Raw genomic sequence first — 14,663 nt, forward strand, 5'->3', positions numbered from 1 at the left:
CCAGGCCTTTTGTTTTGTGTGTTGAGGTTCTCTTCCGTTGTCTAAATTCCTTGAGTGAGCGGCAGGGCTTTGTGCCATTCAAGGTTCCGAAGTGATGCCCGGTTGTCACGCACTTAGCTTATGCAGACGATATCATTATCTTTTTGAGTGGCATGAAAAGATCGCTACAGTGGATTATGCAGGTGTTGGAGGATTATACGTCGATATCGAGGCAAAAGGTGAACTAGCATAAGAGTGGTTTCTTGTCCCATGTTACACTGTCGGATTTGCGGAAGCGTATTATGGCACAAGTCACTAGGTTTTGACCCCAGTCCTTCCCGGTGACGTATTTAGGTTGCCCACTATACTCGGGAAGACAGAAAAAGAGCTATTTTTCAGCGATTTGTACTTCAGTTGTAAGTAGGATTTTGTCGTGGAAGAAGAGACTATTGTCATCAGGTGGGAAGTTAGTGCTGATACGGAGTGTGCTGGCGTCCATGCCGATCCATATTCTTGCTGTTTCCAACCCTCCTAGAGGGATATTTGGCGTGTTGGAGCATATTTTGCTGAATTCTTATGGGGTGCTTCGGAGTTTGGACCGTGGCTTCATTGGATTAAATGGAGTCAGCTATGCAAACTTTAGATCTTTACAACATGTGTTTGATGCCTTTTCTTTGAAATTATGGTGAAATTTTAGGTCGTGACAATCTTTATGGGCTGGGTTTATGCACCTGAAGTATTGTCCAGATGTGCATCCTTGTTATTTGGATTTCTCTCCAGGGCAATCACACACTTGGAAAAGGATGTTGAACGCTCAAGTGGAAGCGGAAAAGCTTATACGATGGTCGCTGGGCAGTGGCTCCTCAAGTTTTTGGCATGACAATTGGTTGGGGACAGGGCCGTTGTGTAGGCAAGTGGAATCTTTTCAAGAGCACTCGGTTGCAAATTTTGTCATGGAAGGCAAGTGGGATCTGCAGCGCTTGAATAGGGTGTTGCCGTCGGGATGGGTGCAGCAGGTGATGGGTGTGGCTTCTTCTACTGCGTCGAAGAGGGATGAAATGGTCTAGGCCTCCAATAATTCAGGTGAGTTTACTATCTTCTCGGCATATCAGATAGTGCGTAAAGGAGGTAATGGTTCCAGACTGTTTGCTTCTTTGTGGCATCAGGCTTTGCCATAAAAAATTTCCTTTTTTATGTTGCGTTTGATGTGAGGTAGGTTGCCGTTGATGGATGTGTTACACAAGTTTGGGGTACTGGGCCCCTCTAGATGCTTTTGTTGTAGCTTGAACCCGTCCCCAGAAACTATTAATCATATTTTCAGTACGAGGGAGGTGGCTAAACAGGTTTGGGAGTGCTTTGAGGGTCTCATCGGCAGGATTAGAGAGGCTTTCACGGTTAGACATAAAGTGATGAGTTAGTTGGTCAAACCTACTTCTAATTCTTACCTTGGTTTTGTTCTACGCACTTTGCCATCGTTAATTTGCTGGAATTTATGGAAGATGCGAAATATGCGAATTTTCGATGGTAAGCTAGACTCGGTAATGCATGTTTGCGATCGAATTTTCTTGGAGTTGAGAGAATGTTTTTGTCTTCAGTTTTGGGAGATATCACTGACTTGTAACTCACTAATTGGTTTTTTCGATATGATAGCGAGGCTGCGCAGCAAGGTTACCATACTGGAGGTTTGTTGGAAATGCCCGAGTCAGTCGGTGGTGGCCGATGGTTGTTTAAGGGGTAATCCGGGGAGGAGTGGCGGTGGGGGAGTGTTCAGGGATTATTTTGGGAGATTTCTTCTTGGTTTTTCATGTTGTTTTGGGGAGATTACAAGCCTTCATGCGGAGCTGAAAGCTCTTCATTTTGGTACTCAATTAAGTGTATCTCGTGGATTAGTTAAGTTGCATCTAGAGTCTGATTCACTGGTTTTGGCCTGTATTATTCAGGGGAAGGTTAGGTGTCCATGGCAGTTGCAGAGGGAGTTACAAGATCTGCTGCAATATGAGCGGTATTTTGAAGCCGTTACTCATTGTTTTCGAGAGGCAAACAAGCTAATGGACAGATTGTCTAATGCTGGAGTGGAGGCTGGGTGTACTGCAATTTATGAGGCATATAGTGAATTACCTAGGCTGGTGAGGGGAGATATTACTTTAGATGCATCTGGTTTTCCAAATTTTCGTAGATGCAGGCGGTAAGGGTTGGCTAGAGGTGGTCAAGGGGGTCGATCTTGTAATCCTATGGAAGGGTTGGTTCCGGACTTTGTAATTTTCTTTGGTTACATTAATAATATTGCTATTGAAAAAAAAAATAGTTTATTTTTTAAATCACAAAATCTACTTTAAAAGCACCAAATTCAAGTTTTTGCTATAAGTGTTTTTAACACTAAAAGTTCTACTTCTAATTTTATGGAATGATATTCATTAAACGCTTCAAAAGTACTTTTAACAGCTAAATTTTTTTTTTTTTATCAAAAGCACCACAATCCCAAATGGGGCCTTAATCTCCTATTAATGGGATAAAATAATCCCAAGGGGAGGTGGCATTAGTCATCTCAAAATGATTAAGAGATATGATGATGAAATTTTAAACTAATTTATCCTTACAAATAATATAAATTTAGACTCTCATAATTAAATAATCTTACCCACACACGATAATATAACATGAATTGACTAATTTGCCCCCACTAATTAATTTAAAATTTTTTGACTAATTTACCCCTACTACCAACATAACATTATTTAGACTAATTTGCACTTGCGAATGATACAAATTCATACTGAATATTATATAACCATACTTTCATATAATAATATGATAATAAATGAACTAATCTGCCCCTACTAATTATATTAAAATTTTTGACTAATTTGTCCCCTTTATTATTTTAAATTTTTTGACAAATTTACCCCTATTAATTAATTTAAATTTTTTGACTAATTTGCCCCTACTTACATTATAATAAAAGAACTATATTATCCTTTGACTATATTGCCCTTAGTAACCTTATTTTATCAACTAAATTCTATATAAATATATAACCTTATCAATTGGGTTATATGAATGAGGACTTCAATAACTTCAAACTCGACACATAAAAAATCTTCTATGTTGGTTTGAGCTTGGCTTATTTAAGACTCTTAAATGGGTTGAATTTTATTCAATTTAATCCTAATATAGCCAAAACTTGGACCATTATTTAATTAAATTTCAAATTTAAATTCTAAAACTATGTTAAAACCTATTCTTAAGGGCTTGAATGGGCTGAATTTGAGTGAATGTAAATTTTATATATCAAAACCATTTATTTACTTTATAATTCTAAAGTTTCAAATAACTTTATTTTAATAAAATTTATAAATTACTAAATTATTTTATTAAAATGATCCTACAAATTAAAGAGTTCTCTGGTCATTAAAATAGTAATCCTATCTCATCTAATCTCCAACCAAACACAGGATAGGATGATTTCCCAATATATCCTATCCAACTTAGAACCAAGCAAACACTATATAATGTAGATTATTAACCTGAGAATGATTCAACCGAGGATTGATAATCCTTGGATGAGTCATGTCATCTCATCCAATCTATGAACTAAATGAACCCTAAGAGTATGATAATCCAAGCATTAATTGCTATAATGACTTCACATATTAGGAGAATTTTTTTTTTGTTATCTCAACAAAGGTGAAAGTAATGCTTAAACAGAGCTGAAATTAATCAAGCTATTAGGTAATCAAGTTTTTGTTCTTCCTAAAATTTTTCCAACACTGTAATTATTTTTAACTTTTTTTAGCAGGGAAGGAGTGCAATTTAAAAAGTGTGGGGGGCAAGGAGATTTTTCCAACATTGTAAATTTGTTAAGCTTCTAATTTAATCATTTGAATTAAACTTACTAGTCCCCGTATAGGCATTTCTTAATTTACAATATAAAGCCATTTGTGCCAAATATCTAGCGTAAGCTTGTGCACATCTGCGGGAAATAATACACTACGTCCAAACGAAAAGTTAAAACTTGGAAAAGAATTCATTTTAATCCTCTTAAGAAATACTATCATATCTGCTGAAAGCGGAACTGAATTTTCGTTCCACGATAATCAACAGAACATGGTGAACTTATATAAAGATAAAACAAGAACATACTGAAATACGTGAAGATTAGATAATAATGATCTAATATGCAGAAATTCGTTTTCTTAAAGAAAATTACAACTGCCTACTTTGATCGTATCTTTGATCAAAAGCCGATCAGGAGGCATGAGCAAAACATACATCCTTGTTGTCCTCGGCCAAAGTTTTGAAGTCAGGGTATAAAAAATTGTGCATATCATTCAGGGAAATTCTATAGTCCCTTCAGAGGACTATTATCCCAATGTGTATCCCTCAATGTCGATATTGTTTCATATTTTAAATATTTAAAATTGTTATAATCTAGAAGTTTAAAACACTTATTTCACCATCTAACGCAAAAAAATTGTAAAATCTCCCGTTCATTCATTCCTATTTTACATGAAAACTTATGCATAGGCCCCGATAAAATTGGGAAGAGAGAAAGGGGAGAGGATGGGAGGAAATGGGAAAATGAACAAGGGAAGAAGGATATTAGAGGGGAAAAGGGATGATTTCATAAACTTACCATGAGATTTCTAACAATTGACTTTCCTTAAGGTTTAAAAATTACACCTATCTCACTTAATTTGACACTTTTGTAGTCAGACCTCAAACTTGCTCAACAATTTAAATGAATACCACAAAATACCCTCAACTTATAAAGTTTAATTATTTTATAAAGCAATCGCTAACACAAATATAAGGAAAGAGTGTCAAGTTTTTAATACCATATTTATTTTTTGATAATGATTATGAAGATAGTTCTACTTTATGATAGAATGCTTTTAATGGTATTTTATAGGGGATACATATTCTTTCTAAATTGGAGAGGCAAGTATGATCATACTGCTTTTTTTAGAGTTTGTGAATTTTTGGATTGCTGGAATTACTATAATTTGGTTGTAGTTTTGACCATTTCTTTTTGAGTTAGTGTTCCTTTTGATTTAAAAAAAAAAGATCGACAAATAAAAATTGGATTGCATTCAAAGTTATTTAAAAAATCACTAATTCAACATTTAGGGTCAGTGGTTATAGTTTTCTATGGCTTCGCTAGCAAAAATATAAAAAGAAGGAATAAGAAGAGAAAAAGAAAAGAAAAAATAATTATAAATCCCATTTTTTGCACACCAAACAAGAGAGTTCAATTAAAATGCTAAAGCTAATATTGTCATTTTATGTGGACAAGGGAGGTAAGTGTAATTTTTAAAATCATGAGGGAACTCAATGAAATTGTTAGAAACTTAAGGAAGGTTAGTGAAATTATCCCAAAAAAAGAGAAGAAAAAAGATAGACAATTTTTTTTGACGAGAGAGAGAGAGAATTAGATGAGATACTTCTTAGGGATAATCTCAGAAGCCTACTTTGAGGTTTCTAACAATTTCACTGCCCTCCTCTGAAATTTTGGAAATATCACTTACCTCCCTTATAAGTCATTTGGGGCCAAATGCTTGCCTCATGGATGGTCAAATGACTTTATTATCCTTACAACTTAGGAAATATTATGTATTTATAGGGAGATAAACAATTGAGTCACTTATACTAAATTAACCATGATTTGGAAATAAAAAATTTAAAAATCTTGAATACTGAATTTTATAATGATAATTGTTAACATTTTAATATTCTTTTTCTATATTTTAGTACTAGTTCTTGCAATTTCTTTCTCCTAAAAAAGATTAAAATTCCTATTAAGATATTATTGTTTCATAAATTTTTCATAAGAATAACAAGATGTATATGAAAATACACAAAAATATGGTAAAGTATTAAAATATGTTTACAATTAGATTTTACTAAGTTATAGATAAAATGCAACTGCACATAATCTATTATTTCCTTTCTTTTTCAAAATATTGGTGTTTTTTTTCTTTTCTTTGTATACGTGATCCAAACAAGATGGTTAGAGACAAAATTTCCCATTGATTTATCTGCTTTTCCCATTAAAATCAAACCCTTTCTATTAATCCAAACATTGCTTGAGAGTTGTTAATTTTTTCAAATACAAATGATGGAAATTTCTTGTTAATAATGTGAAATAATGGACCCCATAATTTAAAGAAATAATTCAAAAAATATAACATATATTTAGCATATTTTATATTTTTTTATCATTAGCAATCTGTCGTGATGTTTTTTTCTTGAAAAGCCCATACTTTGTCTTGTTCAAAATCTTTCAAATTCTAATACTAAGAGTTTAGAAATTTTATGTGTAAATCTTGACTCCAAATTAACAAGTTTTCCTCTCCAATACTTTGATTTTGCTATTTTATGCAACTCTATGAAAAGTGTCATTGTTATTAAACTTTATTGTGCTCATGCTAGAGTTTAGTTTTTATTTCTATTTTTAACTAATATTTCCTTTTGATTCTAAATCAATCAACTAGTAATAAGTTGAGGGGTACTTTTGGTATGAAATATTCTTTTCACTCTTGAAATCTTTTTGATTTTTTTTTTGAATTGGGCTAATTTGTTACATGAACATTAGTTTTAAGTGAGGTTAATGAAATTTTTAAAATCTTAGGAAAGGGCAGTGAAATTGTCAGAAACCTCAGGGACGGTTTCTGAAATTATCCCTACTTCTTAACTTCCATTTCAATGCTTCTAAAGTTGTGAAAAATGCAAATGTTTTTCTGTCTCTGTTTTCCTCCAAAAATTGGAGATCAAAACTGTATGTTTGTTTTCTTTTGGTTAAATAAAGGAAGCTAACTAGGTGGCCACTATTACCTGCTATATGACTACTGTTGTGAATCTCTGAACTTACCAGCAGCATAAAAACACAAATCAATTACTGTTCAATTATTTCTAATATATAACAATTCGCACAAGAAGATTTTTCAGTGCATCCATGACACCACATTAGCACATTTGTGCCACCATTTTCTTTTTTTTTTTTTTTTTTAAATACATGTGCATTTAAGGCTTCCAATGGATCATGTAAGGTACTTTAGTGTTCATGTTTTTGTCAAGAATTTCCATTACATCTCAAGTCATCTAACATTTGTCATACTGTTTCATGATATGTTTGTCAAAGGATTAATAGGAGCAACCTATTTGACCGGTTTAATTCATTACGTCACGTATACTAACACATTTTACACACTTAACCTAAGTCACCTTAAGGGCCTACAATTCCAGTCTAATTAAATCAACCTAAATCATTAGAAAAATGCTCATGGCCCTGTTTGATAATTCAATATACCAATTAAACGGATTCAGATTTTAGTATATTTAGACGCGTTTGATAACAAAAAATATAGCATTTGAATTAATTAAGTGACGCTGAATTTGTCAGGCAAAATTTACTCCAAAACATAAGTGATAAACTATTCACTAATCACTTAATGTAATATAGACATACTCAAATGTATCAAAATTAGTAATTAATAATTCAATAATTTAATAAATTTAGATTTCAGATTTTAGTTTTCAAACTTTAATTTATCAAATGTAGATATGTTTTGGAATAAGCAATAAAAAATGTAAAATAATTGATGTAGTACTTTTACTGTTTTACTAGTCAACAATCATTGCATACAGGCCAAACTAAAATTTTAAAATAGACGAAAGTTGGTTGCTGTCACACCTACTTTCTCAACCATAACAAAACAAAACATTAATTTAGAATATTTTATGGAATAAGCAACACGTAATAATGTAAACTAATAAGTAATATGCTGTAGAACAAACCAATAATCCAATATTTCAAAAGAGGCCAATTTCAAATAGTAATATTTTCTTTTTCCAGCACATTTTACTGCATTGGGCCTAATAGAAAAGGACAGTGGATCCTTGCGTGACGAAATTTCTTGGAAAAGGTTCAATTGGACCAATTGGAATTTAATGTTATCCTTTTAACGTTGAATCTTCTTCCACGAACCTTCCCTTTGAAACGCATAATTTTGGACCCACACACTTTCAAATTCTCCACACATACTCCAAAAGTGATTACTCCATTTGGATTGCGTTTTATTGAATTTTTTTTTTTAGAAATGTCCACACAATTTTAAAAATGTACTCAAAAAGATTTATAAAATTTTAACTCATTTGATGTCCAAAAAAATGGTCATCCAAATATACTCAATGGAAAAAATAGTAACATGCACCAAAAAAGTAAATAAATAAATAAACAAGTACACAAAAGAATGTAAAAACTGATACATAAGAAACAAATAGACTTGGAATATGAGTTTGTAAAAAAAAGCTTTGGTGCATATAAAAAAGTGACAACAATTAAATAAATTCATATTTTACTCAAAAAATTAAATAGTTAGTTATGTATATAAATGGTAGATTGAGTAAAATGTAAGCGTGTTATGAACACCCGATAGAAAAAAATTCAAAGATACAAAGCATTAACCTCTCTTGAGGTTCGTAATATTGTACAATATTTTCTTGTGTTTGGTGTTTTGAATTAGCCAGACTTTCTTTTTCAATTAATTTAATACAAAACCATATTCATTATTCTTTCTTTAGGTGGAGAATAGTGCAATTTCGACAATTTCCTTTGAAAACGTTATAAAGATAAACCATTTAAATTATTTTCTACTTCTGTGGGAAGGTAGTGGCCAAAACACAAGATTACAAGAATGCATAGGCATATGGGTTATAGTTAATATTGAGAAAACTTGGTTAGGGAGGCTGTAAAAAACCTAGAAATGCCTAATGTAAAACTAATTTTTGATGACTATGTGTGCAATTTCTTTCTACTTTTTATTTTAAATTTTTTTAGCTAGAGGGGGCGTGAGGTTTAAGAAACTAAAGGGAAAAGAGATTCGGGTTTATTTGAATTGAGGATTATTTGTCAAAATTTATTTGCTTATATCATCATTACAATTTTTAACACACCTTTTTATTTTCCCAATTACCTTTTTATCTCACATACATCACATCACAAAAAGTGCTACAGTAAAAATATTTCAAATAATTTACAATCCAAACAGAGCCTCAACAAGATCTCTAATTACTTTTATTTTGTTACTCTCTAAAAACAATCATTTAGATAAAATTTTTTCAGGATTTTTTTTACAAAAATTTTTGTTTTTAACATATTTTTGAGAAATTTATTTATGAAATAAAAGCATGATCCTGAAAATAATCTAACATATATTTTAGCATCTTTTTGAGAAAAAGAAAATGAAAGCAAAATAAAAACAAAATACTACTGGTACAACGGGGAATCTATGGATGACGAGAATCTTCCTCACTTTTTTCTTACCACACTCTGTTCCTCCTACTGGTGAGTTTTTATGACCGTCGTTCTTTACCAAATACAGTGGCTTCTTCTCCTTGATTTCTGGGCTCTATAAGTAGCTATTGCCAATGAACTTTACAGCCATTCAACTCTCTCTCTCTCCCCTATCTCAGCTTAGTGTACTCTGCCCCCTCTTCTTGTGGAAACTCTTCCCCTCTGCGAAATTTAAGGTAAAGATCCAATCCCAGATTTTCTTTTCTTCATTTGATACTCTGCTTATTATGAATCTTGAAAAAATGACTCATTCTTGGTGCAGATTCTTTTCTGCATTTGATACTCTTCTTATTATGAGTCTTGAAAAAATGACTCATTCTTGATGCAGATCTTTGCACATTTGTGCACACGAGCACCAGTAGCTTCATCCCTTTAGAAATGGCATTTTTTTTCATGGTTGAAATTCTTGGCAAATGTGAAATGTTTCTCATGATGTAGGCACTTTATTGACATGTTATTTCTAAGTTAAAGTTTCAATCTTTTTCGTTTTTCTGTACTCTTTAGAGGATTCTTGGAAATGAGATGTTTGAATTTCTTGCTGTTCTGTGTTATTTCTTTGAATTTCTTGCTTTTCTGTGCTTGAAAACTACTATTTTTTGCCTAGTTAAGTTCTTGATGTACGTGAGTGATTTAATTTTCGTAGATCAGATTTTCTGTAGAGGACCTTTAGTTTTTCACTGAGCTGTTATGCATTCAATCTTTTTAGCCCTATCTGCTAAGAAGGGAACTTACCCTGCTTGCATTGTTTATTTGGTATATAGACTCAGATTCTGTCCTGCTAATCATCTTGGTTTTTGCTGCTAATCATATAAGTTTTTTTGGGATTACCGCTTCTTATTTATATGCTTCACTAATTCGATAAGAAATGCAGAATGGGAAGCGCAAGCGCAGGAGAAACTAATTATGGTGCATACACATATGAAAGACTCGAGAGAGAACCTTACTGGCCCTCAGGAAAGCTAAGGATATGTATCACTGGGGCTGGTGGTTTCATTGCTTCCCACATTGCCCGTCGTTTGAAAACTGAGGGACACTATATTGTTGCTTCTGACTGGAAGAAAAATGAGCACATGACAGAGGATATGTTCTGTCATGAGTTTCATCTTGTTGATCTCAGGGTCATGGAAAATTGCTTGATGGTCACTAAAGCAGTTGATCATGTCTTCAATCTTGCTGCTGATATGGGTGGAATGGGCTTTATTCAGTCCAATCACTCTGTTATTATGTATAATAACACAATGATCAGCTTTAACATGATTGAGGCTGCCAGGATTAATGGAGTAAAGAGGTGAGATGGCTCATTTATCTGCATCCTATCTATTGATACATGTTCTGTTAAAACTAGAATTATGGAGCTGGAAGAAATTATAAAACTAGCCTGAAGAAATTATAAAACTTTGTGAAAAATAAAATTGAGTTCATAGATAGTTGGTAGAACATCATTTATTTGGTTTACTGGCATACATATACTGCCACAGAATGTTTTTTGTCTAATAAGTGGTTGTATCAGGTTCTTCTATGCTTCCAGTGCTTGCATTTATCCTGAATTTAAGCAATTGGACACAAATGTAAGCCTGAAGGAATCTGATGCATGGCCTGCAGAGGTTTGTCAATTTTATAGCTTTAGAAGTAGAAAGATGATATGCTTTGTGTTGTTCTTAATGCTTTCAAAGTTGTTGAAAGTTCTCTTTCTTCTTTGGATTTTAGCCTCAAGATGCATATGGCCTGGAGAAACTTGCAACCGAAGAGTTGTGCAAGCACTATAACAAAGACTTTGGCATTGAGTGTCGTATTGGAAGGTTCCATAACATATATGGTCCATTTGGAACATGGAAAGGTATATTCTTAAACATTGTAGTAAATTCAATATAGTTGTTATGCCATTAAAAAGTATAGTACGTTGATATTCTTACTTTGCTTCCAATGTTTATAGGTGGGAGGGAAAAGGCTCCAGCTGCTTTCTGTAGAAAAGCAATTACTTCAACAGATAAGTTTGAGATGTGGGGAGATGGACTACAAACACGTTCATTCACTTTCATCGATGAATGCGTTGAAGGTGTTCTTAGGTGAGAACAATATTGAAAAGCATAAAAAGTAATTTTTTGGCTCTCTTAGTTCATTATTGTGGCAATTTTGATCTATATTTTCCTACTTTTGTGCAAATTTTGTTGCTCTAAATATAGGTAGCCTTTTAAAGGAATGCCTCCTAATTTTCTATGCTTCTTGAAGTACGACATCAAGGAAATAGAAACACTCTTTACATACGTCCATATGTCATGGTTTATTAATTTTCATGTTGTACAAGCATCAATATTTTTGCCTCCCTGATAGTGTATAGTACCAACTTTATTGACAGTTTTATGTTATGAGTAAGAATGGAATCTTCATGAATATTTCAAGGGTTGAAGAGCAAAGGTAGAAAGGATAACGAGTCTTTTGTCTGGGGTGGAGGTTAATGAGAGCATTGCATTCTTTATCTAGACTGGAGATGTTATATTATGCTGATAACTCGGCGTCTTTGTCTTTTTATTGTGCTTCTGATGCATAAATTAGAAATGTATTTACTGTCTTATGAGCACTCCTATTTGAGCGTGATATTGCTGCTTCCATTGTAGAGGGAATATCTGAGTGTCTTGTCTGTCTCTTTGCTGTTGCAAGACATGAATCATTCAGGCCCCAACACAAAGGATTTAAATGTACTCTACGATGTATCAGCAACACATTCATTGACTAACAATCGTTTATAATTTTCTTTGTGTAGACTGACAAAGTCTGACTTCCGTGAGCCAGTAAATATTGGTAGTGATGAAATGGTAAGCATGAATGAAATGGCTGAGATTGTTCTTAGCTTTGAGGACAAGAAGCTGCCCATCCACCACATTCCTGGCCCTGAAGGTGTTCGTGGTCGTAATTCCGATAACACTCTAATCAAGGAAAAACTTGGTTGGGCTCCCAGTATGAGACTCAAGGTACTTATATCATCTTCGCACTAGAGAATTATAAGCTTAGATTTGGTAAATATGAAAAGCTACCTCCGTTTGCGTTAAAACTTTGACTAAATATTTTGCATTACAAATCATGTTTGTAGTGTTCTTTGTTTTTCACTTGTATGAATTGGAGAATGATAATTGTTTGTAATGCAATTTAATAGGATGGGCTGAGAATTACATACTTTTGGATTAAAAAGCAAATTGAAAAGGAGAAAGGTCACGGTGTGGATTTATCAATCTATGGGACTTCTAAGGTTGTGGGAACACAGGCTCCAGTGCAGCTTGGGTCACTTCGCGCTGCTGATGGCAAGGAGTGAAACTCATTGTTTTGCTGTTTGTGCTTAATAAAGTGAATCTCTTTTTCACGTACTAGCTACATTATAGTGGCAAAATAGAGAAATGTAGCATAATTATCTTCTCTTCAGCTGCTAGTTGGGCAAACTATATGCTCCTGTGTGTAAGGGATGCCGTTTTGCTCCTGCCTAGGTATCTAGCTATCAGTTTTCTCCTGCCTAGGTATCTAGCTATCAGTTTTCTCCTGCCTAGGTATCTAGCTCTCAGTTTGTGATGTTGTAAGCCAATATAGCAGTTTGTGCAATGCTTGTCATTTGCTCCTGCTGTAGGCATCTAATGAAGCTATCCACATTCTTCTGCATTTGCTTGTTCATGGACCAAGAGCTATGAGATGTAAATGGATTACTTAAAGTTGTGTAGTATCATAAATAATATCCTTGGATGAGCCTGATTACCAAAAGAGCATAACAGCAGAATGAAGACAAGGTCATGTTTCTTCATTCTTGAAGAAAATAGAAGGGATTTTTATGGCTATATGAATAATTGCAAAAATGCTGAAAGGAGAAAAAAGGATAGACATGGCTAGATTGTCTCTATCCGACTTGCACATTGCAGTATGACAAGATAAGATCTCAATTGAAGGTTAGTGGTCAGTGTCAGGTGAAGAACACCTTCAATTGGGCAAGATTAGGGGCAAAACAAATACTAGATGCGATCATTTGAAACAGTGGATGGTCAAACGTTTTGTTTATTGTGCTCAAACGAAGATCGAGTCATCCAAATTTGTCTAATTGACAAATTCAAGGAGCCTTCAGTAGTTGATGAGAACAAATGAAAGTATTTTATGACATGAGAAAGACTGCTAAGCTGTGGATATGCTTCAGCCAAGCTATAGAAAGACAAAGGTGTACGGATGTTCTACCACATGAGGTCTTTGTATGCATTTAATAAGGCGCATGGTTACATCTCCCTATCTTTAATTTGTGGACCGTAAAATTCTAGTTATCCATATCACCAAATTAATGCTTCTCCTGCTGGCATTTTTACCCAAATTTAGTTTGAGACTTGGGAATATGCCAACTATGGTCTTGGCCAATTCTTCTCATAAAATTAGTTAGTATAAACGTTCAAAGAAGATGAGTATGGTACCTATAATTTTATGTTAATAAATCAGGATAGAGATTGATGAAATATGTATATTTACACACGTCATCCATGAAAGTAATATATCTAATCAACTATTTTTTTTATGACACCTTATTAACGAGAATTGATAGGTTAATTGAATACGTGCGTTTAATAAATTTGAAATTTAAAATTTAAAATTTAAAATATAAATCTGTTTAAGTTACTGAATTGTTAAATACTGCATCTGTATCTTATTTGTTACCGCATTAGTTGAATACTCATTATTCTAGGCAACCTCTAGAGTTTGTTTATTTTGTCGCATACATAGGACCTCGCCTGTTTTTTGTTTTCAACTTTTCATTCATAATACAAAACGCCACCGCAACCACATAATTCCTGCCCCTGGTCCCCAATGAACAAGCAGTAGTAGATTGGTCATCAATGTTCCAAAACTGCTAATGGCTTGATGTTCCCAAAAGTGCACTTGGATGCTGATATTGCCTTTCTATTTTGCATTTTTGTTATCCTTTGTTTTCATGGAAAGGTTAGTTCCAATTTGATATGTGGGCCAAACTGATAAATGAATAATATGCAAGAAATCACTATACAATTTTAGTTTTTTTTTTCAAGATGTACAATTTCAAACTTTTTTTTCTTGGTCCATTTGACATACTACTATATACCATTTCCAATGCAATCAATTATACATCTTTATGTATGACTGAACTTCCCTAAAGTCTGAAATAATGTCAAAGAGCTACTAAGTAGTTGGTAAAGTTTGAATTATTGCCCTTATCAGCTCTCCTTGTTATATATATTTATAGAGAGAGATAATTTCAAAAACCTCCCTTGAGATTTTTTCTAATCACACCTAATGCCCCTCAAGTTTCTAAAATCACACTTAACATCCTTAGAATGGC

The 14,663-nt window shown here is 33.4% G+C and overlaps 1 protein-coding gene across 2 annotated transcripts; it reads left to right on the forward strand.

Annotated features, from left to right (window-relative positions):
• The first annotated feature begins 9,397 nt into the window (after positions 1–9,397).
• LOC113762822 (GDP-mannose 3,5-epimerase 2) lies at positions 9,398–13,044 on the forward strand. Of its 2 annotated transcripts, XR_003467266.1 has the most exons (8): positions 9,398–9,507; positions 10,203–10,619; positions 10,842–10,935; positions 11,039–11,168; positions 11,265–11,397; positions 12,093–12,300; positions 12,483–12,807; positions 12,838–13,044. XR_003467266.1 is itself a non-coding variant. In XM_027306437.1 (7 exons), exons 2-7 carry the CDS (start codon positions 10,204–10,206, stop codon positions 12,636–12,638), a joined length of 1,137 nt encoding a protein of 378 aa, XP_027162238.1. In that variant the 5' UTR covers positions 9,398–9,507; position 10,203; the 3' UTR covers positions 12,639–13,044. The 2 variants fall into 2 exon arrangements, 1 of the variants encoding a protein (XP_027162238.1); XM_027306437.1 differs by having other exon boundaries at positions 12,483–13,044.
• Positions 13,045–14,663: the final 1,619 nt, after the last annotated feature.

The sequence above is a fragment of the Coffea eugenioides genome, chromosome 2 (genome assembly GCF_003713205.1).
Source record: "Coffea eugenioides isolate CCC68of chromosome 2, Ceug_1.0, whole genome shotgun sequence".
Classification (NCBI taxonomy): Eukaryota; Viridiplantae; Streptophyta; class Magnoliopsida; order Gentianales; family Rubiaceae; genus Coffea; species Coffea eugenioides.